The 26,769-nt window shown below is 40.7% G+C and overlaps 1 protein-coding gene across 1 annotated transcript in view; it reads left to right on the plus strand.

Moving 5' to 3' along the window:
* Window positions 1-26,769, plus strand: part of GLG1 (golgi glycoprotein 1) — an 86,904-nt gene that overhangs the window by 20,068 nt on the left and 40,067 nt on the right. The window contains exons 2-4 of the mRNA XM_055818547.1: window positions 19,299-19,331; window positions 22,090-22,176; window positions 26,169-26,384. Of these exons, the coding sequence (XP_055674522.1) occupies window positions 19,299-19,331; window positions 22,090-22,176; window positions 26,169-26,384 (336 nt within the window). The remainder of the gene's footprint in view (window positions 1-19,298; window positions 19,332-22,089; window positions 22,177-26,168; window positions 26,385-26,769) is intronic.

Genomic DNA, 26,769 nt, shown 5'->3' on the forward strand with positions numbered 1-26,769 from the left:
GTACACAAAGCTCAACATTTTAAATCAAGTCAATTGGCTATGACTTTGCAGTAACAGCTAAAATTGAAAATACAATATAGTGTTAAACTGAAGTGCAGCCTTGTAATACTATTGCGCTCTGTTTTGAAATCATGGGGTTATTGGCTGGTAACTTCAAGTGATCAATCTTGGAAGTTCTGGAGAAAATGAATTCTCAGAAGTTGAGGTGCTGGTGAGTCTCATATATGACAATCAGCAGCAATAATTCAGTTTTATTAGACTTGGCAATGTAAGAGCCCTAAAACTAAGCTGAAGGGGCATTTGATTTAAGCATAATACTATAGATTGGTATATAAAAGAAGGTTCAAAGAGGAAAGGATGCTACAGAGTGCATTTCCAGGTAGTTAAAACACCCATAACACCTTTTCTGCTGCCTCCTCTCTTCTTAAACCTGCTACTGCCAGTGAATGTGACTGCGAAGCAGAGTGAAGAAACATGCAGGCTTGAGAGCTGCACAAATTTAACTAGTTGATAAGCTTTCTCTCTGGCATAGTTACCTGTGCTTTTCTTTCAGACTTAATTCTGTTTAACTTTGTATGGTGGTAAAAGGAGGTTTTCTAGTGAGAATAATTTGTCATTGTTTTCTCTAGTGTTGCTCAGACTTGCTGATTTGTTTTGCAAGTCTCAAAAGATGTCTGATATTAAACCAGATCTAGTGATCTGAGATATGAATGTATTGAAATGGATGCTCTCAGTCAACAGAAGGAGCACCTTGATTTACAGTGAACTTCTGGGTTGCTCACAGACCGATGGGAATGTGCTTAAAAGGGATATAGACTTCATGGAAATGCTTCGTTGTCCTTGCTAGTCAATACAGAAAGGTTGTCTGGTGCAATTTTCTGGTGACCTGTTTCTAATTAACATGCAAATTAACTGCTTGGTGCTGGAGATCAGGAGTGCAAATACTGAGTCCTAATATGTGTTAGGCTAGGAAATCCCCAGCATCTGTTAAAACTCCAGTGCTGTCTACCACCTTGTGTTTGCTGCTGCCATTTGCAGAGTGGTTCCCTCTGGAGGAAGATAGCTACTTGCAACCTGCTATCAAATGGCTCCTTTGTCTCACTTTAAAGAGAATGGTGTTTAATTTTGTGATGTTGCCCCTTGCAGGGAGTCATTTGGGTGCATTTACAGCCTGGTGCACCAAAACGGGGTGTCAGGAAAATGGGCAAGATGTGCTACTTTATGAAACACTGCAATTCTTCCAGAGAAATATTTGAAGCAACTTAACTTCTTTGTAGTAGTGTTACAAATGCCAACTAAATGAAGAAATTAGCATATTTATTAATGCTTGTCATCATGTAAAATTTAGTTTTTCATTAACTACTACTCTCCTGTTTGTATTTAGAAGGCAGCTCTGATCTAACAGGCAGAGATGATTAATTTAATAAAGGTCTGGTCAAGAAGTGAGATTGTACCTATGTCCTTGAGGAATCTGCTTATTTTGGAGTCACAAAACATCTTTGCTTTTCAGCATTTTTGTGCCAAAAGTCCCTATTACCAATGATTGTAACCGCTGATTTAGTAATGCATTTTGGCACAAGCTGTATAAGGTATAATGAAACCCCACTTGATTTTCGTATCATGGCTTGTTTTTGGTGCTGGCAATTAAGAGAAAGATCTTTTGTGCAAACTGAGCAAATTTGAAATGGAAAAAATGAAGCAAGTAAGTGCTCAAAAGCTCTTTTCTTCAAAATGCAACTGAGACAGGCTTTGTAAGAGAATTATATTGAAACCTCAAACTGTCAGCAAAATTGGGTCTCTTTTAAAGGGAAAAAATGACTTTTAGTTGTGTAAGTTGGTTCAAAGAGTTAATAACCAAATGCTTTGGTTGCAGGCAGGCTCAGCTGTCTGCTCTTGGGTTCTTGAGGTATGTAGTCACCCACTGCACTGGGAGCTGGCTCTAGCAAAGGCAGTGGGAGTGTGTGTGGTCAGTCCTAACCTGCTCCTTTCTAAATGATGCTAAACTGCACCAGTGAAGGGGGCTGGAAGTGAATCTGCCTGAAATTTTATGCTAACGAGGCTGGGGCAGTGTAGTAACAAAACTAATTTTCAAAAAAATCGTAGCACAAATTAGCATGGAGGCTGTTAATGAGCCTAAGTAAGGAAAGATTTCTGAAAAACCAGCATGAATAACTTTTAAATTCAGAGGTGTTCTTGCATAGACTGTACTTAATTTCTTTTTTTTTTTTTTTTTTTTACCCCAGAAGATACTGCAAATCTGCCTTACGAGAATTAAAGCATTTTGGCCAAGTGCCTATCAGCACCTTAGGTTACGGTGCTGCTGTGTAAAGCCTGGATGCTGCACAACTTTCCTGGCTTTCCTGTCTTTACAGTGTAAAGCTTCACTCTGCTAATCCTACTTCCACCGAAACTTTAAATAGAAAATGGGGAAGTAGGATCAAGTCTTAAGTTTGAATAATTGATGGATTAACTCAGATTTGCTTATCTTGAAGGGCAGTAAGAACTGGTTTCTAGCGGTGAGCCCCACCTGTTTTAGTAAGATCGTGCTTGTTCTGACAAGGTTTCCCACTGTACAGCAGTCATTCAAGGAGGCAGTCTTCCAGAAATGTGTGGGAAACTGCCTGGGTGTTTTAGAGGATGCCTAACTGTAAAAAGTCAGCAAACCTAGTGCCAAGTCTGTGCAATTGCTTGCTCTGGTTTTGAAGCAATGTGTAGGGAAACTTGCTATTCCAAATGTTTGATACTTCCATGCAGAATCTCTTCCTCCAGTTCTGAAGTTGGAACTAATCACCTGTGATAACTTGCTGAGATGAAAATATCAGAGTTACTGTTTATCTCCCTAGACCAGACAAGTAGTGTTGCACCCACCTCTCCCTTCCCTAAAAGCAATGTGCAATTAGTCTTGGTTTGCAGAAGCAATTTTTATTTGTGTAGCTGCTATTGCTGTGGATGCAGTGTTCCAAGCAGGTTATGTTGTTTAGCTCTTCAGGAATGGGAAGGCTGGGATCATTCAAGGACTGTTCACTGGAAGACCCAAGAGAAGAATATATGCTTTAATAATACATTTTCTTCCCATTTTGAGTCTCAAGAACAAGCTGAACAACTGTGTTTTCTGAAGACTGTTGTCTTGTGCAGTAACAGTTACTTGAGGACATAGGACCCGTCATCACTGAAACAGGGTAGCATCACTTGTACTCTGAGCAGCAGCTTTGCAAGTTCAAATGGGCAGAAGCCTTCTATATCTTAAATTACTTTTGAATGTGTGAATCTGTGGGAAACTACAGTGCTAGTGCTTGTGGTAACAAGCCTGGGAGCTTAGTCAGAGCAAACCAGCCTTTCTCACAGCGGTTTGAGTTGGATTTGGTGCATGGGCTTCCTTCTGGTTGTTGCACATCTCTAACAATGTGGTACTAGGTTTGCAAGGCTTAGGCTCTAAAATATAATTACAAATGTAACTGATAAGGAACATATTAACTTATTTGATTGTGGGTTTTTTTTGAGAAATGTAGTAGTACATCTATCACAGGAATGTGTGTGCAGTACAGTGAAGACTTTAGAATAAGTCCTAAGATTTCCTGATATTAATTCCTGTAATTCACTCTAATTTCTCATCCAGTTTGCCTGAAGAATTGGCAGCCACTTTGGCACAGTGGGATTTTTTTTTTTATTAATAAAAAAGACTCTTTTGAGTCAGCCAAGCTGTTCTGTCAGCCCGCAAATGTACCTTGCAGGTTTGTGCCCTTGTGTGGTTTCTTATGGTAAGAGCTCCTCCCAGGGTTTCAGATTATCAATCTCACTGGTCCTGTAGAGAAGAGAATATAGAGATTTTTTGCTGGCTTCTCCTGCTTTCAGGTTGACCTGAACCTGGGGATCGGTTTTGAGGGAGCAGGTCCATGATAGCTCAGGTTGACCTAAGGTAAACTGGCACCTAGAGGAAGGATAAATGCAATCCTTCCCTTTAGCACCAGGATGCTGTTGTGAGTGGCTTTGGCTCAGTGGAAAGCAGGAAAACCAGAAAAAATCTGATGTGTAATACAGATGCAATGCAAAGCTGTATTTCACTGAGAAGGGTTAGATGGACATTTAATTGTATTTGCCCTCTGTTCATCGTGGTAATGAACCTTCTATTGCTCCCTGCTAAATGCAGGCGACAGTGAAATGTCAGTGCTTCAGCGGCTTGAGAGGTGTGAAGACAATACACTTGCCTAAATGGGGATTCTTTGCAGTACAGTTATACCACCTTAGTTAATGTGTAATACTTAATGAGTGTTTTATTTTGGAGTTGTTTTAGGATTTGTCTTGGAAAAAGGATGAGCTAAAAGAGGGTAAGTGTCTTGTGCAGAAATAGATGAAAATTAAAGTTATTCCACAGTATCTTCTCTTCTTGATCTCTGTGTTAAGGCTAGTTTGGTAATTTGCTAGATTAGCCATTATAAAAATACCCTTGTTAATCTGGTTGCCTTGGGTAATGTGATAGATGCTGTGTTATAGTTCAAAATGCAAACCTGAATTCACTAAATTCAATTTTTCAGGCTTCAGGAAGCCTGAAAATGTTACTTTGGGAATGCCTGGCCTGTGATTCAATGAAAATTGTCTGAATGTGGCAGTTCTTAATTTATGTTTAAGGCTTTTATGTCCTTGCTTCTTGTTTTCAAGGGCAATGAGGATGGAGGTAATACATTGCTACACCCTCTGCATCGCCTGGGCAAAGAGCAGTAAACCACTTGTTTTGGTGCCAAGCCTAGCACTCACCATGAGCTACATATTTCAAAATGTAGCTGATAAAAATGCACACAAAGGAAAAAAAAAAAATCTAAGTGACCTTTACGTGTCCCTTTCAGCACAAACTATGATCTTGCTCTTGCTGTGTAAGTTGTCTCTTTCTTATTGTGCCATCAATGAGTTCAAACATAGTTTATAGAAAACTGTGTACAATAACTTTCCATTAATTGTCAGGTTGGAAAACCCCTATGGATTGCATCTGAATGCCACAAATAGTTGCTGGAGAAGATTTTGCTCTTGAGTTCCCAGTCTGCTCTCATTTTCTAGATGCGTCAAACTCCTGTTGTGTCACATTTGGGCTCTTACCCAGATGACGGCACTGGAGCTTTGAATGCTCATTTTCAGTATATATTTTGCTAAGATTTTATTTTCACTAAAAAAAGGAAATAATAAATCAGTATGCATCTCACAAGATGTAGTAACAGTTGCTACTGTGCCAGGTTTTCTTCCTTCATGCACACACCTACCAGGGATGCTCCTGCCCCTCAGTGTTGCTTGGAAATACCTAACTTGTTTCTGGAGATCTTTTTGATGCATCTAATGCCTCTGGTATTCTGGGTGTAATCTTTCATTAAGAATTGTCATGGGACAATTGTATCTCCAGCATCTTCTCTACTCTGTATTGTATGGTAACCCTAAAATGCACAGATAAATTACTTGGTAACCTGATGGGTAATTTTTTTAAGTTTTCCTTTTGTATGGAGATGGACAAGTTTTTTCACCCAGTAGAGTTAATTCTCGCCCTGAGCAAGAACTCTTCAAGGCTACTCAAAGATACTGAGGGAAACCAAAACAGGTGGTTTTGGTTGGAATGTTGACCTGTGCTTAAAGCATTCAGATCTCACCTTGTTGTTGCACTACCCCAACATTTTTTTCTTATCATTCAGATAAAAATCTGCATGCAAGGGATTTGAACACTCCACTGGGTGGAAAACTGTTTACCTGAGGGTACTGCTGTCAGCTTTTCACCTGAATGTCCCCAGAAGTATGCCACTGCCTTTTTGTGGACATGCAAACCACATCTGCGTACCTGTGCCACTTGGATAAGAACAGATCGGACTCTTAGTCCTATTCTCAAGTGTTATCTGTTGGGGAAAACATGTTTATTCTGCTTATTAGTTGGGACAAAAGAATCTCCTTATTTTATCAGGTTCTGCAGTGAGGACTGCCTGGGCTCTGTCATCAGCATACTGGAAGTAATCCTAAAAATTAGGTATTCCCTGTTGGGCATTTCCATGCCTGTAGAGATGTGAGATTTGTAACTTCATGTTTATTTCTTCAGCCACAACTGGGCTTCAGGTGGTAGGAAAGCCTTGCCTTAGTGTGTAGCTTCAAACAGTTTAATAGTGCATAACTATTAATAATATATTATATTTAATAATTATATATAAATATATAATTGAGACCACCACCATTGACCGACCAGAGATTGAATAAAGTATTTTCTATCAAATGGCAGTTGTTACTTAATAAATACTTAAACTCTGAAGTTCTCTTTTAGATACAATCGAAAATTCAAGTTACAGCAGGAAGGTGTAGTGCTGCCTGTGTACTTTCCTGCAGCCCTTCCAGCCTCCCCTGGCTGGAGCAGGTGACTGACTGGCTTTTAGGTCTGTATTCCTGAGCCTTGTAATTGTTTTTGCTGTTTGTCAGAAATAATCTGGAGGAAGAATAACCAGCTGTTTCTAGAGCAGTTGAATTGTTGATTAAATTCCTGTGTTTTGACAGGTGAGAACTGTTCAGCAGTGGTATTGGTGGTGGTACTGCACAGTGGCATGCTGTGTGTTTGTACAGAGCTATCTGCAGCAGTGGTGTAGCATGGCTGTGACTAGCTTACTGCTTTTCTTGTCTCTCTCTCCCTCCCCCGTTATTTTCTCTCTGTCGTTATTAGCAGAGAAGCTGTAGGTGTGTTTCGTCTTTTTAATTGCAGCTTGTCTTTATTCATAGCTTTTTAAGTAGGAGTTATGGAAACAGTAATTGGAAGGATTTTCGGGCAGGTGTCTGGCACTTCTGCATACCAGTAAGATATCTTTCTACGAACATTGCTTTCCAGAAAACTCTTCAAGCTCACTTTTAAAATACATCATCAAACGTCTTTTTTTTTTTTGAAGTTACTCATCTGTGCGAAACTAGTCAGCTATAATTTCTTTGTCTGCCTTAGGGGAAACTGTTACTGATCTGGCTGCTTACTGTGGTATCATTTTATATCCTCTGAATTACCATTGTGGTCAGAATTTTCAAGCAAAATGCTTGGCTTGGCTTAACAGCTCTATATAGCTATTGAGCTGAGCAGTTCAAGCTGAAAAACCTTAGTGCTTTTTTGAAAGGAGCTGTCAAAAATACAAAATGCATCAGAAGGCAAGCTTCTATGGCAGAGAAGACCAGTACCTATGGAGAAGTGTGCTGCAGCTCAGTACCCCAGGCTTCTCCTGGGAACAAGGTTAATTTAAAATTGTATCTAAGCTCGTGAGGAAGTGCAGAGCTTAAATATGAAGATGTATGTACAGTTTTCTTAGTTTTAATCCTTGAATCAGTGTGGTGAACTGGAGAAAGGTACTTGGTTTGGTCCTGTCACAGGGCTTTTGTTTTCATGTGTGAAGGCAAGCAGAATTTTTATTTGGTGGTTTGTTACTAATCCCATGGAAACCTTGCCTTAGCACTTGACTGTAAAGTCTCGTGTTGATTTTTCTGTTGAACAAAATCCAAGTGATTTTATCCAGGGTTAAAATAAACATTAGAGCTTGTTTTTCTTCCAGTTATATAAAGAAAACATTATGATTCATCCAGGTGAAAAGTTCTGTGGTTGTGTACAATACCACACTGGTCCTGTGCTTTTGAAGAAATTAGGCCCAAGCAAAGGAGGAAACAAATGCATTTAAAGTAGTCTGTGTTTTATATCTAGTCTCTTGTGGCTTTCATCTGCCTTTCCCCTGTATTCTGTACACAGATTCCTAAATAGCCCGAGTGGTGTGCTGTGAATCAGGCCTGCCAGTGGGTTGATGACTCATTTCCTTATTGGTGCAGATGTGTATAGTAAATGTTTCTGGATAACTCCTTATATGAAATGCAGCTCCCCTGTGAGAAATGAACAGGCAGCAATCACTTCCATTTGGTGTGCACAAAAACTTGGTCCTGAAGAAAAGCTCAAATAGCTTTTCTCACTGAAGACTGCACAGTTAGCTCATAGCAAAGGGTAAGTCTTGGGAACTGCTGTGTGATACTGTTTTAGGTTTTTTTGATTAATTTTTTTATCTTGCTTCTCTGTCAGGTTTAAAAACAAGCTGCTGTTTTTACCAGCACCATTCTTTAGACAAATGTTCTAAGTATTTAATCAAGTATGTTATGCTTTTCAGTAAGACTTCTTTTGAATGGCATGCCTCCTGCCTTTTGGCCAAGCAGGGATGAAGTGCTACTATATTTTTCACATCAGTAAAGGCATTAACGCCATAGGTTTGATGAAAATATGGTTCATACACTTGTGCATATAAAATCTAAGTGTGTGTTGCTGAAGTATACCAGAGATAAGGTAGTAAGCCAAACCAAAATGCATTAGCCATGCTGCATTGCATGAGCCTCCAAGGAGAAAAATGGTATTTCTGATCTGGTGCTGAGGTCTGCGAGTGGGAGCTGTACCTAGCAGCTCTGGCCTGAGTCACTGTGCCTGGCTGCTTTTACTTGCAAGACATTTATTAACTTGGTTCAATGTTGTGATGTATAATCTGTCTGAATGCAGAATGCCTAATGATGTTGTGAATCAGCTGATTTCATCTTGTCTTTCTGGTCTTTTCCTTTTTCTTGTCATGGCTCTTACGAAAGGAGAACCAGACGCTAGGGAAATCAATTTACCACAACAATATGTGTGGCTCCCAGGCAGATTGATTTAAGTAAGCAAGAAGCTTAGATTTGAATAATTTCAGTCGTGCTTGAACACTCCAGTAATTTTTCTAGAGCTTTCTGGTCTGGTGATACTATTTTGCAGCTAATTTTAGCTTTTATTGCTAAGCTTGGTATGTTTCCTGATGAAATTGATACTATCTGTAATTATTTAAATGCTTGCATCTTAATGTTTCTATCTTTTTTAATAATGCTTAAAAATGGCAAGACATTATCTACTGAATTACTTATCCACGCTTCAAGCTGCTTTTGGATAGAAATGGGAACTTAATTAAAATGCAGAAGATGAGTATTGTTAAAGTAGAACTGAAGTGTTCAACTTCAATATTGGATCAGAACAGTTGTTTTACATGGAAAATTTGTTGATATATCAGCCTAGCTTTCCTGGTCATTATGACCTTTGAGACTTGAGAATAAGTGATTATTTTTTTTTTTCTTTTTAGTGATTAGAAAAAATTTCTTTTTTTTTTTTTTTTTAGTTCAGTGCCTCAGTGTCAAGGTATTGAAGTGAATGCAGTTCTAATTGAGAACCCATCTTGTCTGCACGTGTAGAAAAGGCTTGTTTATCAGAAGCTTGTGACTAGTTCCTGGAGGAGGAAAGGAAAGTTTTGCCATGGCAGCGTGTTAGCAGGTTCCTGAGCTGTGTAGCGATGGCTTCAAGAGCAGAAGCACCCACTGTGGGTTTCCTGTCACACAGCAGTTCTGTGATGTGATTTCACCAGCATCCTTGTGAATTCTGAATTTCATTGCCAGTCTTACTGCTTGATGGTACCATCCATCAGATGGACTTGGTGGTTGTTTTGGTTCTTTGGAGTGTGAGGAGAGAGGACTCAAATTCTGGCTGCTTGCATGCACTTGAATTTCGTCAGTTTCTTGGTCAGAAAGACTGGTGGTGGGTACCTCTTTGTGACTAAGGCTTTGGTTGGCTTATCCTGACTGGTGTTCTTTTGGCTGACCCAGATTGCATGTAACCATAATTCATGTTTCTGGGGAGAACTGCAAAACAATTAACTAGAGCTGTTTAATTGTGAGCGTTAACAAGATGGGTGCCCTACTGGGCCACCCTAAAGAAAGTTTTGAAACTTACTGTTGAGTGCCTTGTAACTTTTTTTTTAGAAAGGATATAAAATTGATGGTAGATTGTTAGATGGGCAGCACAGCTCAATGTTGCCTTTTGAAGCACAGGGTAGTGTAGGGAGCAGGGGTTCTTCTCAACATGTCTCAGAGGCAGCCCTACCCATATGGGAGGGACTTGAAATGGAAGCTGTGCTGTTTCTAGGACTCCCTAAAAATAGCCTACAGAGTTTTGCTGCTGAGTTCATTGGGTGATGGTAAGAATCCAGCAAAACGGATCTCATGGGGGAAACTCATACAGGGCTGGTGAAGTCCTCTGGACTGCTGAGGCAATGTCCTAATTCTTTGTTGCAGAGTGATGCTGCTTGCAAGTTGCCGTTGTGGGCTGTTTTCTAGACCTTAATATGTGTTAACACTTTGCTTATTTGCACGTATTCCCACTGTGTTACAAAGGCAGTGCTGTTCCTTAAGTGAATTTATAGCAGCCTGTCTCTGTGACTTTTGCCTCACTAGTGTAATGGGATGTGCTATTTTGAATAACCAGAAAGTTATCAACAGAGAAATTTCTTTGAGAAGAATTGAAGAATGAATAATGTAGCAAGTCCAGCTTTTTTTCTGACACTGGCTGATCTTTTGAAGTGTTTTAAAATCTAGACATCTGGCCCCTGTAAGTGGTGTCAAGTCAAGAGCTTGCGTGCAGCATGGCTCTTCTCAGCTCCTGTGTTATGTTTGACATAATGAACTTATACTGGAATGTGTCCTAACAGTGTTTTAATTGCTGTCACCCTAGCACCAGGGAGCCTCAGGTCACCATTGGGTTTTCCCGGCAGCTGTGAGGTACCTACAGCTTTTTCAGTGAGCTTGTGGGTGTTGTAATGGAGAAAGAGAGGATGGATGCAGCCGAGGAGAGGATGGTGGCTGAGCATGGTCATCAAGCATTTGTTGTAGGGTTTTTTGCGTGTTTTGAACAGTACTGTGATAAAATTGCCACATACAGGGCATGATAAAGCTGGTGGTTGTGGTTAATGCTGAAGCGTGAGAAGAACCGAAATGGTTATTTTAACAAAGCAGGGAGTTGCCTAGCTCAGGGCTCTTGTTTTTCACCTGCCTCTTACTGTGGGGAAGAAGCAAGTGATATATTGGGGCCCTGCAGATCTTCTGAAGAAAATGCCAATGTTTTATTTCAAATCCTGCTGTTAGAAGCGGCTGAAGGCTGCCTGTGCTAAGGCTGCTCTTGCTTTTGAGGGAGACTTCATTATGCTTCATCTCTCAGGAAGGTGGCTAGACTGACAGGCGAGGTCCAGGAGACTTTGTGCTTTCAGAAAATCTCTTGCAGGGTAATAGCACTGCAAAGCTGGCATGTGGGGTCCCTTGGTACATCTCCCCACCTTTTAGCAAGGTAACAGGAGCTTGCTGAATATTGCATGGGAATTCAGGAGGATATAAGCCATGTGGAAAGCTAAAATAGTCCTTTTCTTATAACAGTGAGGAACTAGTGCCTGGTGTTGTGCAAGTCCTTTTGCACGCCTGTTTGTCCATGTATAATGTCCAGCACTTTTTGGAAGTACTGATGTTAAATCTGCTTGTGCCTCCATTGCTCTGATTTGAAATGCTGTCAGCTGTGATAGAGGTAACTCCATGTTTATTTTTTCTCTCCCCTTAAAAAACTGGGGCAGGTGGGGGGAAGAGTAGGACTCTTGCCACTGTCCTGAAGGAAGGAGGGAAGACTAAAATAGTTCTTGTGGTTTGTGGTTAAGGCTGATGTGGCTTGAGGTATTTGATTTTTATTGCTTCTAAATAGAATAGCTGGCAGGAGTTAAAAATAGCTGAGTCTGCTTCCCACCTGTTTGGATGCTCTCTTATTTTGGTTCAGAGGTGGAATGTGTGAATGTAAATCATCAGGATTAAAGCAGTGCCGCTGGTGTGGCTGAGCAATGGGCACAAGATGCTTATTGGCCTTGGTGAGGCTAAGCTCCCTGATTGATGTGACACATGTGCCTTGTTCAAAGAGCAGGAAGAAACTGCTCCTGGGGAACGATCTTTGGGAGTGCTGTATGGCTTTCAGTTGGAAAATTGGAGTCATGAGCCCATGTGTTGAATAACAAAGACAAATATGAATATTGGCTGGCAGAGTGTTTAGAGCATTGTTCTGTTTATGCTGAATGAAGCAAGAGCCCTTGGAGGAGGAGCCTGGTAGTGGTTAGAGATACTATCCAGTACATGAGCAACTGTAGTGTAATGAAGCTGCTTGCAAGTGGGGAGTGTTGGAGCTCGATTGCTTTGCTTTGCAGCATAACACTTCATTAAATTGTGAGAGTGGGGAGATGAGTAAGCAACGTGTGCTCTGAAACCTGTGCTGGAGTACTGTGCTTCTCAGGTGCCTTGGGACACAGAGCTTTTGGTATGAATGTTTTTCTCAGCTTCTGTACAAAGTTGATGTGGTAAGGATTTCTTTTATTTCCAGGCCATGTACATCCAAAACATTATTTTTTGAGTAGCAGAACATAGGACAGGCTCCCCTTGGGAGACGGGGGCTCTAGCACACCACCTACAACAGCATTTTTTGTGTAAAACCGCATCTTGCTTGTGAACTGTTCATGGCTTTTTTGAAGCTTTCTGTAAAGTTAAGCTCAACCTGTGGTACTATAGAGTACATACAGAGACTTCACATCTTCTGTTGAAGACAAGTAATGAAATTTTGACTTGGAAAGGATGAATGTATTTCATAAAAGCTTTTTCATTAGCTGTTGCACTGAAATAATTTGTTGGGGCTTCCATTCTGTTATTCACCTATTTCTCCGCAGCATCCCCCAGCAGATGCTCTACAGTACTGCAGAAACCCATACTGTCAATTTTTACCTGTCTACTGGAATAGTAGCTTCAGTTATTTGGGGATATTTCTAGTTGGGGTTAAGGCAGAGAGTGAGTTGTCCAGGAAGGTAGTTTGAGAGTTAGATTGTCTTGGTGTAGCTTAAATAGATGTGTGGGATGACTGATGCTGCAGGTAGAGATGCTGCTGTACTTTCCCAATGATCTGCCTGATGCTGGTGGGATTCAATATCATAAGTCCATTTGTACTGGCCCAGCAGAAAATGCTAAAATGTTGAACAACTTTTCTGTTGATTTGCTGAGTTTTTGACTCTGCCATGAGCAGGAGCCAGCAGCAGAGGCCAAGAAGACGGCAGATTTCCACCCTCAGTTGGTGGGATATTGGGTTGGTTAAGCGATCTGCTGTGGTTTCACCCTCCTGGCTTTGTCTAATAGCTCGCCTTCTGCTTTCATCCTCTGTGTGACACTACCAGCATCATTGCATGCCTTTTGGTCTCTTAGGTTTTTCGCCAGTGTTGTGAGAGCTTTCCAGGAGCAAATCCTGAAACCTCCTGGCTGGATCTGCAGCTCAGTGTAGGTGCTGTGCTTAGCAGGAAAGCTCTGTTGTGGAGGAGTGTTACGGGAAACACTGTATCTGGTAGCAGTGCTGCCAAACTTCTGTGGCAAGCATAATTTCAGGGTCTGTCTCACTCTGTGATGCATTGGGACTGGCTGGAAAGCCTCCAAGAGAAGGAAGAGAGGGGACTAAGGGAAGAACAAATGAACATCTGGGGCAAATTTGCTTTGGTCGTGCTGACCGTTAGAACGTGGTCTGATGCGTGGATCAGTGTTGAAATGAGAAAGGTCCCTGCTAAGAGGGCTTAAGGGCTTGAGAGTCCCCGGTGCAGGGAGAGGGAAGCAGCAGGGACAAGAATACCATGCATGAGAGGACTGTTTCGCACAGTGCCTGGCACTTCTACCACGGAGCAGCTGTGCAGCCTCCAAGCACCCGCTTTGCACAGGAACAGCTGGCTGGGAGAGAGTAATCTGCTGGTAAGAAATACCCAGCAAAGATATTTGACTTGTTGGATGGATGGAATCGGTGTGTTTTCTTTAATTGCACTGTGATCTGTGGTCGTTTTAGATGCATCAGAACTAAAACTTGAGCATTTTCTGTCATTTTACTGCTTATGGTATTTGCACAGGGAGGGATCTCTGCTGTGGAGAAAAGGCACGCAGCCTGCTGAAGACTTTGCTTAGTGTTAAGCAAATGTGAAACAAGCAAAACATAACAATTACTAAAATTCTGTTGACTACATATCCTTTCCTGTGTAGCTTTGGTAAAACTTGCTATACTTTCGTGGTGTTTGAAGCAGATACTGAACGCTGGATCCTCAAAGTACAAGTGGACAAGACCCACTTCATCCTTGCCTCCTTTTTTTCCTTGGCTGCTGGACCAGAAGGGCATACAACATTTTGTGCTGGGGTTTTCTGTTTTTGTTTTGTGATACCTTTTCTGAATGGGCATACTTGTCTTAATGGTATCATACTGATGGAGGATATAAAATGTCAGCATAGGTGGAAAAGTTTGGGGAATCTAGAATTTGGTTAAAACAGTGAAAAACAGTTGCAAAATTTGGTGTGATGTGCTACTTGTGCTTTGTGTGTGTGTGGGGGGGTGGCTAAAGAAATTGCTGGTCATGATGATTTGACTTTCATACACCAAGTTCTGTGTATGTTTTGGAGTCAGTTGTTAGGTGTTTGTGTATAACTTGTACTACTAAGTTTGCATAAACTAGGAGTGCCCAACCAATGTGGAAATAATTATTTGGCCAAATGATTTTCGGTGTTGCAGGCTGTGGCTCTCAAGTGGGGCAAAAAATTACTTACGTGAAATAAGCAAAGTATATGGAAGCTTGGAGCTTGGTAACTTGGTGCATGGTATAGGCACAGTACTATGCCTCAAACTGGCTTTTTTCAAAGCATGAATGGTAAGCGTAGAGGTTGGTTTTTTTTTTTTTTTTCCTGACATGACAACACTGGGTTTGTTTTTAGTACTGACAGTTCACTGGCATTAGAGAATATTTCAGACTCAGCTTTAACAAGTTTAACTTCCATTGCTCACTAAATGTGTAATTAGATTACGAAGTCTTCTCATCTGTTTTGAACTTAAATTATCGCTATCGCTGGTTTTAACTTTATCACACATGACTCTTTCAAGATTGCAGGATGTGTGAAAATGGTTTACTGTAGCCATATGCTTGTTGGCACAGAACTCCAGGATGTTTCAGTAGATTTGAAGCATGGGTGGTTGTGCGATGTGTGGTTTTTCTACTTTTACAAAAGCTGTGTTGATTCTTGCCTAGACTACTGTATCTGTTCATGTTTCGACAGATTCTTCTGTGGGATAATTTCCAGCGGTTGCCTCAGGAAGGGATCAGGTTCAGGTTTGCAGGAGTGTGGCTCCCCCAGATGTCTCCTTGAACTCTACCTTGCATCTAGACTGTGCTTTTTTCTGGTGTCGCAAGTCTAGCTAGCTTGATACCTGCAGACTGAAGTGCTGTGTTGTGAGCTTGCTGTCCTGTCTGGGTGTGTTACCTGTGGGAAGGACACAGCTAAGAAGTCGGTTTTCCCTTTATCATCTTGCTTGCTTCCTCGTTAGAAGCTCCTGGGTCAGCAGGCCTGCTCTAGTTTCTCTACAGATGCTAGTGATAAATGTGTTTTTTAGGTCAGAGTGGAAAACTTAAATGCTGTGGCAGGGAACCATGAGCTGCCTGTACTGTGTATCCATACGCACTGTGCTCTGTAGCATATTGTATGTGTGACAGTGCAGTAAGCTGGGGAACACCCGCAGTCTGGCTGGACTTCTGCCTACCCTCTCTTTCATGGGAAGGTAGCTGATTTAATTACCATACTTTCCTAATTGACTTGTTTGCTCTTTTTGCAATCTGTTCCTGAATTTAGTGAGAGAGCATCTATGGAGTTCCTCCTGTCCTCAAGCCAGTTGCCCAATTGCCTTTTTATTTTGCTGGGTTGCTCACACTGGTTCTTGGTGGTTTTTGCTTGAATGGGCAGGTCCAAAGTCCGTTGTCTTCAATGTCTGAAGATTATCCATAGTTTGTATTTGAAATATGCCCAGTCCTTACTTTTCAGCAAGTGCGCTGCTACTCTTGCCTTAAGAGTAGTGGAAACATCTGCTGTCATCCCCTGTCATCCCCTGTTCTGCTCTAAGGAGGGATTAAATTTGGGGAATAAAGGCACTCATGCAGTTGACTTGAGACTCTTCTATTTGTGTGATATTTGCCAGGGAGCAAAGGAAAGGAAGGTCAAGCAGCTGCTGGTGATTAAAATAGTCTCTGCAGAGTTCTCTCAAGACCTTGAGTTTCATCCACATAGTTGATTAGGATTCTTACCTTGCTTTTCAAAATCCAGTGGTGTGAATTATTTTTTTAGGATGTGATGGAATAAGACCAGATCCAGTCTGTTTTTTTTATGCACAGCTGAAAGGGCTCTCACTCAGACTGTGAGGGTGCCAGGAATTGCACCTAGGCAGTGTGCTTTTTACTACATGGTGGCACTGGTTCGTGATACAGCTACAACTAAAGTATTGCTGGGAACCAGCATGATTGTTCATTTCAGCAGCTAAAACACCAGCACCTTGTGCCTCCTTGCGCCTGGGTAGTGGTGGTGGGTTGCTCACTTGCTGTGTAGTTTTGACCTAGTTTTATAGCACTGCTGAAACGGAGATTTAGAAAGGGATGGCTGTCACGGCTTGTTTGTGTGAGTTGAGATCTGGTGGATGAGAACAGGCACTTCTAAACACAACGGTGTTGACGATCTCGTAGCCTGGTGGTGATGTGACTTCATAGAAACCTTTCAAATTTTTCTGTAGAGTTCACAATACTAATGCAGTATGACTTGTGTCTGTTGTATGTGACTGAATGGAAGGAAATGCTTTTTCTGTTCAGGTTTTCTTATAGCTGTACTTGTTCTAAACTCTGCTTTTCCTGGGAGGTAGGAAGTGATGCTCATACCCTGGAATATGAGTGCTAGTGCGTGAAGGAGTTTGGAGAGCTTTTCAGAGAACTGCAAAGGGAGGCAATGTATTCCCACCAAAGCTGCTAAACGGCAAAAGCTTCTGTGAGCCTAGAGGCACATGTACTTTCTGTAAAGTCTGTTTTTAATCCTTCAGTTAGGAGATGTAAGAGGAGTCCTTCTCCCTTGGTAACTGGTGGAATATCCTCCTTGCCATCAGCTTCCTTTCCTCAAATGCCTCGACTAGCATGTGGTGTGGGTCTGGGCTGCTCTCCTTCTTTGCCCCGCCCTTGGGGGTCTCTGAGCATCTGTGTTCCTCAAGCTCACCACGTGGGAATGACACAATGCAGCTTTTCTTGCTCCTCAGCTTCTCTTAGTTGTAATTTGAAACTTACCTTTTTTTCATGGCTCTTACTACACAAGCATACTGTTCTGAAACTGCTTGTTTAGAAGGTTTCTTGGGTGGATATGGTGGATAGAGGGCCACAGGCTCCTCAAAGGCAGAACTGGTGTGGGTTACGCTGGGGAGATTTTTCTTCCCCTCCCTCAAACTCAGCCCTTCAGTTTATCAGAGACAAGATAAAAAAGATTACTTTTCTCCTTTTGCTACACTTAAATTAGGAGAAGCCGGTCAGCATTGCCACTGCACCAACCTCTCGTACACTTGCGATAGTAGCTAAAGGATTATTGCCTAGATATTATGCTTTTGCATATTTACATACTGAGCTGTGAACGCATACAGTACTAAAGCTTAGTTAGGTCCCATTTTACTTCCACTACTCTTCTCAGAATAAGGCTTGATTTCTCAGAGCTGGGGTTTGCTGCAGAGTACAGGGAAAGCTGGTATTTCAATGTGCAGTATTTTAATGCTGTGTATTTCAAGAAAAGCTTGTTTAAGCTTCCCAGGTCAGTGAGAACTGGTCTGTTATCTTCCTGGGCTCATCTTTCCAGAAAAAAAATGAGCTTTAAACTTTGGTGGATCTGAAGCAAAGGTTACTGGGTTGGAGGATGCAAAAATAACTGAAGCAACCAGGATGGGTTTTGAGAGAGTGCTCTCTGGCCCTTAAAATTCTTCTACTTGCAGGATGTGTTAGTAAGTCCTGTCCTCTAGAGGAGAATTACAGCGTTAACCTATATATGTTTATAAACTATCCTTGACGAAAAGACTGAGACAGCAACTTCAGTGGAGGGCATTCTGACTCACAGCTTTTAAAAATGGTCTTAGTCTAAAACCTCTGTCTGCTGAATAATTAGGATGGGTGCAGAAAATGAAGAAAAAACTACTTGGTAAGTTCATAATAGCGTGGTTCTTAGAGGCTCCTTTAAAATGGTGTAATTTGGATGTCATTTGAGTTTTCAGTTGTGAGAATCTGTTCTGCGCACTGAGGATAACAAACAGGCCTTTTAAAAAGCCAGCCTTTTAAAAAAAGTTGATATCCTGATTTTCAAATTTATGATTACTTTGGGAGGCATGGTTTTAGATGGTGTCAGTCTGACCAAACTGCAATTAATTACTGTGATCCTTCAGGTACTCTTTTGTTTATGTTCTAAGTGGAGAGGTAATTTCTGCCACTTCCTGCTATACAAAATGAAAGTGCTTTAGTTAATAATGGCTGTAATTAGGGACTGGGAAACATTTCCCATGCTCTCTTTTCCTCATAAACTTGTGTTTGTGCTCTCTGAAGCAGCAACAGTGCAAGTGTTGGTGTAACATGTTGTGCAGCAGCAAACTCTTGTACTGAAGAGCTCTTTGGGATGTAGGCTGCTTGCTTCCAAAACTGATGAAATGCTCATTCTCTTATGTCAAATGTCTGAGGCCTAATGTGGTGGTGTCAATGATGTGTTTAAGCTTTGAGTGGTTTTGTGTCTGTGGCTTTTAGGCCATGTCTGGCATCTTAAGTATCAGTGGAAGCAGAGACATTGTGAGTCAGGATTGATTTTTTTCTGTGGGTGTGATGGCCAGGTGATTTTACCCTGCGTTTGTGCTGGTTTGCTATGGAACTGAGATGGATTTGTATGAACTTTTTTCAGGGAGTTCTCCATTGTGGGAGCTACTCAGGCTGGAGGGAGGACAGGATGGTTTGCAGCCAGAGTTCTTTCTGAAGTGGTTCCCTGGGAGAATATAGCAAATGTTTTGAAATGATATACAAATAATGGATGTTACCAGTTTATCATGGTTGAAGGCATAAATCTCAGGGCTGCTTTGAACCAGCCCCTCTGTGTACAGCTGAAAGAAAATACATTGCTTCTCAAATGGGGAATAAGAACACTTCAGTCTGTGGGAGGGAAGCGAGTCCTACCTTTGTCCTTTGGCTGTACGCAAGAAACTTTTTTATTTTTCTTTAAACTTTACACCTTTGTTTTCCCACAGCTGCTTTTTTGCCGCTTTAGTTTGGGCAATTGGGTCAAACACAAGCGGATTCATTATGTTTTTGCAGTGTCTACATAAATGCTGCTACTCTTGCGCTGTTTATGTTCTGTAGAGTTAAGACAGCTAAAAGTCTAAAGTACCTGTTATTTCAATCTTTTTGGTACTTAGATATCACACTTTTTATGCAGCTTTTAAAATTCCTATTGCTTATGTCAAATTGTTTCTTATAATGAAAACAAACTGACAGTGTGTTAGTTTCTGTAAGTTTATACTCTTCTGCATGTTAAGTGCATCTCATGCGTAGTGAACTGACACTCCTTTTTTCTCCTTTCAGCCAGATAATGAAATCTCTTCAGACTGCAATCATGTAAGTATTACTTTTGTTTACTTAGTCTTTAACTATTGCATTTGCACCTTTTATCCCTTATCAACCTTAGATATTTTGCATAGTTTGGTAGCTTGCAAAAGGCCTTAATCAGGACACATTTAGGTTTCCACACTGGCCTATGGAGGAAGAGCACAAGATGACTTCTTTAACTCAGTATAGCCACTGTGATCTTACTGGAGACTTCAGAGTGGAATATATTTAAGAGCTTTATAAAGCGTACTTCTATATCAGAGGATGATAGCAGATGTCTTTCCTATTTTATAGCTGGGGGGTGGTTCCCGTGAGTTACTGGGAGCAATATGATGTGCTCCTTTTGGGAAAGATGTGAGCAGTACTGAATTTAAAGTCTTAATTTCAGCTGTTGAAGCCTTCTGTATTACTTTCACAGCTGCTAAATTCTCAGACTTGCTTGGAAAATGCTGTGGGGGTGTGGTATTTAGAGGCAGTTTGAACCACTTGGCTGGTTTTAGAACAGATTCCCTCTCAGCACTGTTTAACAGTGAGCAAACTGTTAGCCAGTTTTCAGGCTGTTGAGCTGACTCTTCAAATCCCAATACTTAAAAAAAAATAAATATTGGAGCTAAGGTTGGTATTAGGTTTCCTTTGGCTTCTCTCATCTGCATTCTGTTAGAATACACAGTGTTATTAATTGTTTGGTTAGCCCTGGACGCAGACAGACAAGTGCATGCCTCAGTGACCATTTTGGTTTCGGATGCTTGAGAAGCTGTATCTTGGTTTATTATTGGAAGATATATTCCAGAAATGAAACCAGCCATGCTGTACAACTATTAATTTCCAACTGTGTTTACAAATTAACCTTTAGCACAGTGCTGCCTGACTTCATTGGCAGCCGTAATTCTCTGTTGTGAGGGTTGGATTGGATGAAGGGCACACGCTTCTGTTTAAATCTTTTTCCTTTTTTTATTTTTGAGAAAGAGAAAACTCCAGTAGTTAAACTGTATCTACCTGACGTTTAAATATGCCTCAGAGATACCTGAATTAAGAAGAAATTGAGAATTCTAGAAATCGAAAGTTGGACCTTTCTATTGCTGGATGAAGTGACAGCATCTCTGCCATAAGGCAGATGTCAGGCTGCTGTGTGGATCATAGAAGCCATTCATGAATAGCAAGTGTGGGCAAAGTCTGAATTTTTCGAGGCAGAAATTGAAGGGAAATGATCAAAAGCTAGACCACAGAGAGAGGCATCTTGTGTCCAGATGTTTTCTTTGCCCTTCTCTGCAGTCTTTGGTAGTACAACTGCTGATCATCATCTAGGAAAATACTGCCTAGTGCTAAAATCAGGATTTTAAAGCTGTAAGTTTAACCTTCCTTCTGCCTGTGGGAAGGTTCCTTTGGTGAGCATCTGATTTGGAGACTCCTCAAAGTTCAAGATTACAGATGCAGAGGTGTATTCTTACGGTGTTGGACCTCATTCTTATTCTTCTGATCCTGGCTGGGAGAGGTCTACAGCATTCTTTGTGAGGACTGGTTCCCCATTTATTCACTTTTTTCTATTAATCCTGTGTATTTACAGCTTACTCCCTCTGAGATACCCTAGTTTTCCATCGTCTCCTTTTTTTAACTTTTCATAACTCCAGTGCCATGATAGAAGGTGTGGAAGATGTTGCAGTTGTGCTGATTTCATTTTTAGTTCTCTGTGCATGCTTCCACCATCTTGGAGACTATGTAAAACTTCTTTCCTTGTGTATGAGCATGTTTTTGTTTTCCTAGTGTTCTGTGTACAATTGAAACTTCAATGTAAGTTTGACCAAACTGCTAATCTTTTTGATACGAATTTGATTTTTGTCACAAGGGCCAAGTATTTGAAATGGATCTTTGAAGCTGTTTAATCTTTATGTTAATGAAAAATACTTAGATGCAACAGAAATCCCTAGAAAAAAAACAGATGAGTTAATAGAGCTTTTCTCAGGCAACATCCCAGATATTAATTGGCTGAGGTTTTGCTATCTTACCCTGTATTCTTACTTTATGGTACCTCAGGAGGACATCTGGGATGTGTATGTATCTGCAGAGTGTGACTTGCCCAAGATTGATTCTTGCATGATGACCCAATGCATCAAGACTCCTACATGAGCTAATCTCTGGCTCCTAGAAGTCGTCATTCTTACTGAGGTGTTTTGCAGTCTAACCTGTAATGTATCATTGTGCTTAGCAAGAGAGAGAACCTCGTATAGGCTTGAAATATATCTGCACCCAAAAAGTTGTCTGGTTGCAACCCCTCACGGATGGAAATCTCCAGCTGTATTGTCTCCTTCCTTTCTTGCTAGGTTTTTATTAGGTTTTCAGTATGAAATCTGCTCATGTTGAGGGCTTAATTTTTGTTAGATCGTTTTATATCAAGCAGACAAGCCATGGTGCAGAAAGGTGTGGTGGGCTAGAGACGTTGCTAAATATGCAGCAGGTAGCAAGTTACAGCTTTCATTGTTTTATCCTTTTAGTTATAAAATTGTTGTAGTTAGATTTATTTCCTTTTAAAGAGTCGGCTCATGACCTTATGGAGAGATTTCTAACAGCCTGAATTTGTTCAATATGAGAAAATTATTGCAGAAATGAAGGGACAAAGTTGTCAAGGAGACTTTACGTTTATTGTTGCGCTGTAGAAGGCTGCTGATAGAGATCAGGAATAAATGATGTTTCATTCTTTTCTGAAGCAAAATATTTGTCATTCTTCATGGGAAGTTCTTAAAACCCCTTTCTACAAACACTCTCTTTGTAGCTCTTGTGGAACTACAAGCTGAACCTGACTACAGATCCGAAGTTTGAATCCGTGGCCAGAGAAGTCTGCAAGTCCACTATTGCAGAGGTAAGCCAGAAGAAAGGCATGGCTGCTATTGTGACACAAAGGTTTTTTTAATTTCTTTGTGATGGTGAATTAGGGTGCAAATAATGTTTTGGCTTTGGGGAAGCTCTAGTCTTATATGGCATATTACTAGGCATAATTAAGTCTTACCTTCTTGCAGAAAAGACCGGTTACCTTAGTGGTGCCAGGCAAAGAGGCAAGTGGAAAAAAAATTATAAACCAACAAACCATCAGCTCTTACCTGACCTTTTGTCAGAGATCTGCTGTGGATTGGAGTTGTCCCCTCTTCATCAAGTGTTGACAGTTTATAACAGTGTTGATATAGGAAGCGTTCCACTGAACTTAACATAAGGCTGGTTTTGGATTGTGTCTTGCTAGCAGAAAGGATAAGCATGTAGATGTCAAATGATGAATCAACTGTTTATTTTCTTCAAGGCTCAAAGTTTAATTACTCCAAGGATTCTCTGTGGAATTTACTCTTTTTTAGGTGGCACTAGGATTTAGTCCTTTTTCTCAAGCATCGACACACCTCGGTCCAGCTTCAAAGATTACTTGGTTAACGGTTGGACTCAATGATCTTAAAGGTCTTTTCCAACCAAAGTGATTCTGTGATTGATAATTCCTTTCCTTGTGCTCATTCTAGAGCCCTTGAGGCCGTGTGCTTAGCCCCACACAGGAGCTGACTGAGCTGAGGTCTGGTTGGGGTAGTTTTCAGCTAGACATCGGGGAAGCAGTGGAACCAAGGCTCTCCGCAGCAGTGCAAGCTTCAGTTGCTAAACTGTGCTCTGAAAAACATAATTTTGTATATCCACCAGAATAATTTCACCTACCTGTAAACTTGCTTTTTAAAAAAAATTCAATTTGCTCTAGATGATGACTCTTATGTAGTGTTTAAAGTAGGTTTTTCTGAAAGAGAATCAACTGTGTGAATACCATATTGTCTCTCCAATGCCAGTTCATGTTGGCAGTTTATTTTCCGTAGGCCTAGCTTTCAGGGATGCAGCCTTGCTTAGGTGTGAGGAGTGCATCAGGGCTCAGAGCAGGTTTAAGATGGGTAGTTACCCAAGTCCTCCTGTTTCGATGGAGTCGCCTATGTGGTTCCACATTCTTTACAGAGTCTTCATCTGAGAAATTGAGGGTGTCAACAGCAGCCTGGCTGCAAAAATTTGGGAATTAGTTGTGTAGTTGAGGGGTAAACGATTGCTTTTTCTTCATGGCCTGCTAGGGTTCTGCTTCCCCTTCTCAACACTAGCTGAGTTGCATTAAGAATAGTGTTAGTGGGAAACCATCATTTAGTATAAGGAGACATCAAGAAAATTATTAATATAAGAAGGCTAGAAGATGGAACAGTGGAAGGAAAACAGCTTGCATTAAAGGGTTATGTTGTGTTTGGATTTTGGTAGCTCCCAAAAGCAAACACTGCCAAATCTGTTGAATCCCACTTTTTTTTACGATCGTAGGAAAGATTGTTATTCTGGTTTGTGTCATATGGCTGCTGCAGCATTTTTTACAACCAAGGCATTCTTGAAAGTGCTCTTTTAACAGTCTGTTTAATTACCACTTTTATACAGCAACAGTCTGGCATTGCTGTAAATGATGCCCTCTAAATATGGGATATCATGTCTAAAAGCAGTGGGAAGGGTATACAGAATTTTAGCTGTACTTTAACCACCAGTGTTCCTCTTATAATTGTGGTGAATGATAACATGAACTGCTGATATTTTGCCATTTGGTGAGTGGTTTTAAGTAAAAGAAAAGTTGAGTAAGAAACAATAGTCTCATGTGTTTGATCTTCTGATATTTAATACCGAGGCAGGTGCATAAACCATTCCACTAATTTTTTCAAAGGTATTTCTACAACACTCATTGAAACGAAGATATATACTGGGCATATACTGCTAACATACAGTATTAGCCTATTAATATTTTTCTTTAATTCCCACTAACAGGTAGGTGTTTTCTTGCTGGGGTACTGAGCTGATGTTAAATACTGCTTTGTATTAAGAACAAAACACACCTAGAAGAGTAATTTCTAGTAAAAGTCATTTGGGAATTGGTGGCTGCCCCAGCTGAGTATGTTCTGAAAAGTTCACCCTTTATCAGGTGAAAATACAGATTTACATTTCAACCTTTTTCTCAACTGTTGTGATTATTTTAATTTTTTTTAGGTTTGTTGGCAGTAGTTTTAATCTAGAATCGTAGTTGGCTACCTGTTAACAGTGGTTGCTTCAGAAGTGGCTAGGCAATAATGTGATCACTTGGTCTTTTACACAGTTCACTGGCTCAGGCTGTGGGGCTATCCAGAGCCAGGCTCTTCCAAAAACAGCGTGTTGCCATTGTGTGCTAGTTTGGCTTGTGGTACTTAAGCTGAAGTTGGGCCAAACCAAAGATGCAGCTTTCTTGGAGAGAGCTTGCTCAACTCTCTCCCTTTCACCCTGCAATGACTCATAAGTGTTCTCACTTCAAAACTTATTTTATGCCTTATTTGTGACAATTACATTGACCTTAGTAACTATGTTTTTCTAATAGCAGTATAGATTAAATACAAAATGTTCTACCAGCCTACATCTGCCTTCAAATAATGGTGTTTAAAATGTTGCATGTTTTATTTGCTAAGTAGAACGTAATGGCCCCATAAGCTGAGGCAGAGTGTGCTGTTCTATTCATCTGCTCTGACCTGTACGAGTCTGTCACAGGCTACCCCGTGTTAATTCTTGTTTGAATTGGAATATATCTTTCTAGAGATGGCTCTTAATTATTATTATTTTTTTAATTTCCATAGTAAATATTCTGACTTGTTATTTGAGAACTGATAAAATGGTTCCCTGCCTGTTTCCTTAGTGCTGCCCTTTCTTGGTGTCTGAACCTGCCTGGATTATTGATTGCCATGGATCTGCCTTTAGATTGATGACCCCTTCAGTATTTTTACAGGAACAAATCTTTGGTGTAATCAAGTGAACCCGTGTATCTATTGCTTGAAAAACTGTCATTACTGAACTTTAGTGAGTGGCTGTCAAGTATGCTTCCTGCATTGTTATGGCTGCAGTTTTCAGCATGCTTCTGAACAGGGGGCACCAGAACTGGGCGAGTACTTCAACACAGGCTTCCTGGGGTTAAAAAGAGTCTGTATAATCTTGGTACTCCTTGGAGCAAGGCATTGCGCTGCTCCTATTACAAAATTCCTCGGGGAGTGTCCTTAACTGATAAGTAGCCGTGTTTTCCACTTCCTTTGGAAGGGTGCTGTCAAAACTGCCTGCATCTTTTACTTCCAAAGGTGACATTTTTGGCCTTACTGTCCGCTTCCCTGAACAGTGCAGGCTGTGATTTATACTGGGGACCTGTCTGTTCATGTACACTGCTTTTCCAGTCCCTGCACAGCTTTCAGCTTCTGTTAGCCATGATTTTAATTTTTTTTGGACAGAGTAAAATGGTTTAGTACCAACAATCAGTTCCTATAAGAGCTTGATAAAAATGAATTTGATGAGGATTTTTCTTTATAGTAATTTTCAGCTTCCAGCAAGTTATAAACAATTCAATAAATATTGTGTTGACTTTTGAATCAGTCTTGCTTCTAGCCAAAATGTTATATTGTACAAGGTCAGGTGGCTAATGGGGGTCCAAGTATGATTTAGTGATGTTGTAATATGCTCAGCTTTCTAAATAAAGGTTTGTCAAACTAGCATTTTTCCTACAAATCCATGCAATTGCAGGGGTTCAATGTGATTATTATGAAAGATGATTATTGAGCAATAGGGTTTATAATCCTCAAGGTCGCTGTGTTTGCATTCTTCAAATACTGGTACATGTGAGTTATTTCTTATTTCTGAAATTTTTTCAAGTATTCTGACTCTGAAAATCAAACTAAAGCCTAGAGGGTTTCTTTGCCAGCAGATTTTGAAGCTACAGATGCAAGTTTCTCTGAGTATGTTTTTTTTTAAAAGGTTAAGTTCAGTAGCTGCAGCCTCTGTATTTATTCTTTTTTTTTTTTTAAACAGATCAAGGAGTGTGCAGATGAACCAGTTGGTAAAGGCTTCTTGGTGTCATGTTTGGTAGATCACAGAGGCAACATCACTGAATACCAGTGCCATCAGTACATCACTAAAATGACAGCCATTATCTTCAGTGATTATCGGTTGATCTGTGGCTTCATGGATGACTGCAAGGCCGACATCAATCTCCTGAAATGTGGCAGCATTCGACCTGGAGAAAAGGTATCCAGAGAACATGTGGATTGTCAGTAGGCTTGTAAAAGTCATTCGATTAAGGAAACTTAGGTGGAGACTCTGAAATAGTATTATTGTATTATTGCTTACTTGCAGCTGAGAAAATGCATGGCATCTCTCCTCTGAAAAGGGTGATGTCCTGATTCTGTATAGTTCTTTTTAATAAATATGCATTTGTTCCTCTAGGAGGGACTGCTAGTCAGAGATGACTTTCATTTGTCTTTCCTTACCGCACTACAGGTGATCTGGTAGGTTGTTGTCTTTGTGATCATGCTCTGTTAGGCTTGACTCAATACAGTGAATCCAAACAATGGATTTAAGCAGACCCATTGCTAGGCTTATTTCACAGTCTGGTCAGGTGTGATGCAGGAAG

Source organism: Falco peregrinus, chromosome 14, assembly GCF_023634155.1.
Source record: "Falco peregrinus isolate bFalPer1 chromosome 14, bFalPer1.pri, whole genome shotgun sequence".
Taxonomy (NCBI): Eukaryota; Metazoa; Chordata; class Aves; order Falconiformes; family Falconidae; genus Falco; species Falco peregrinus.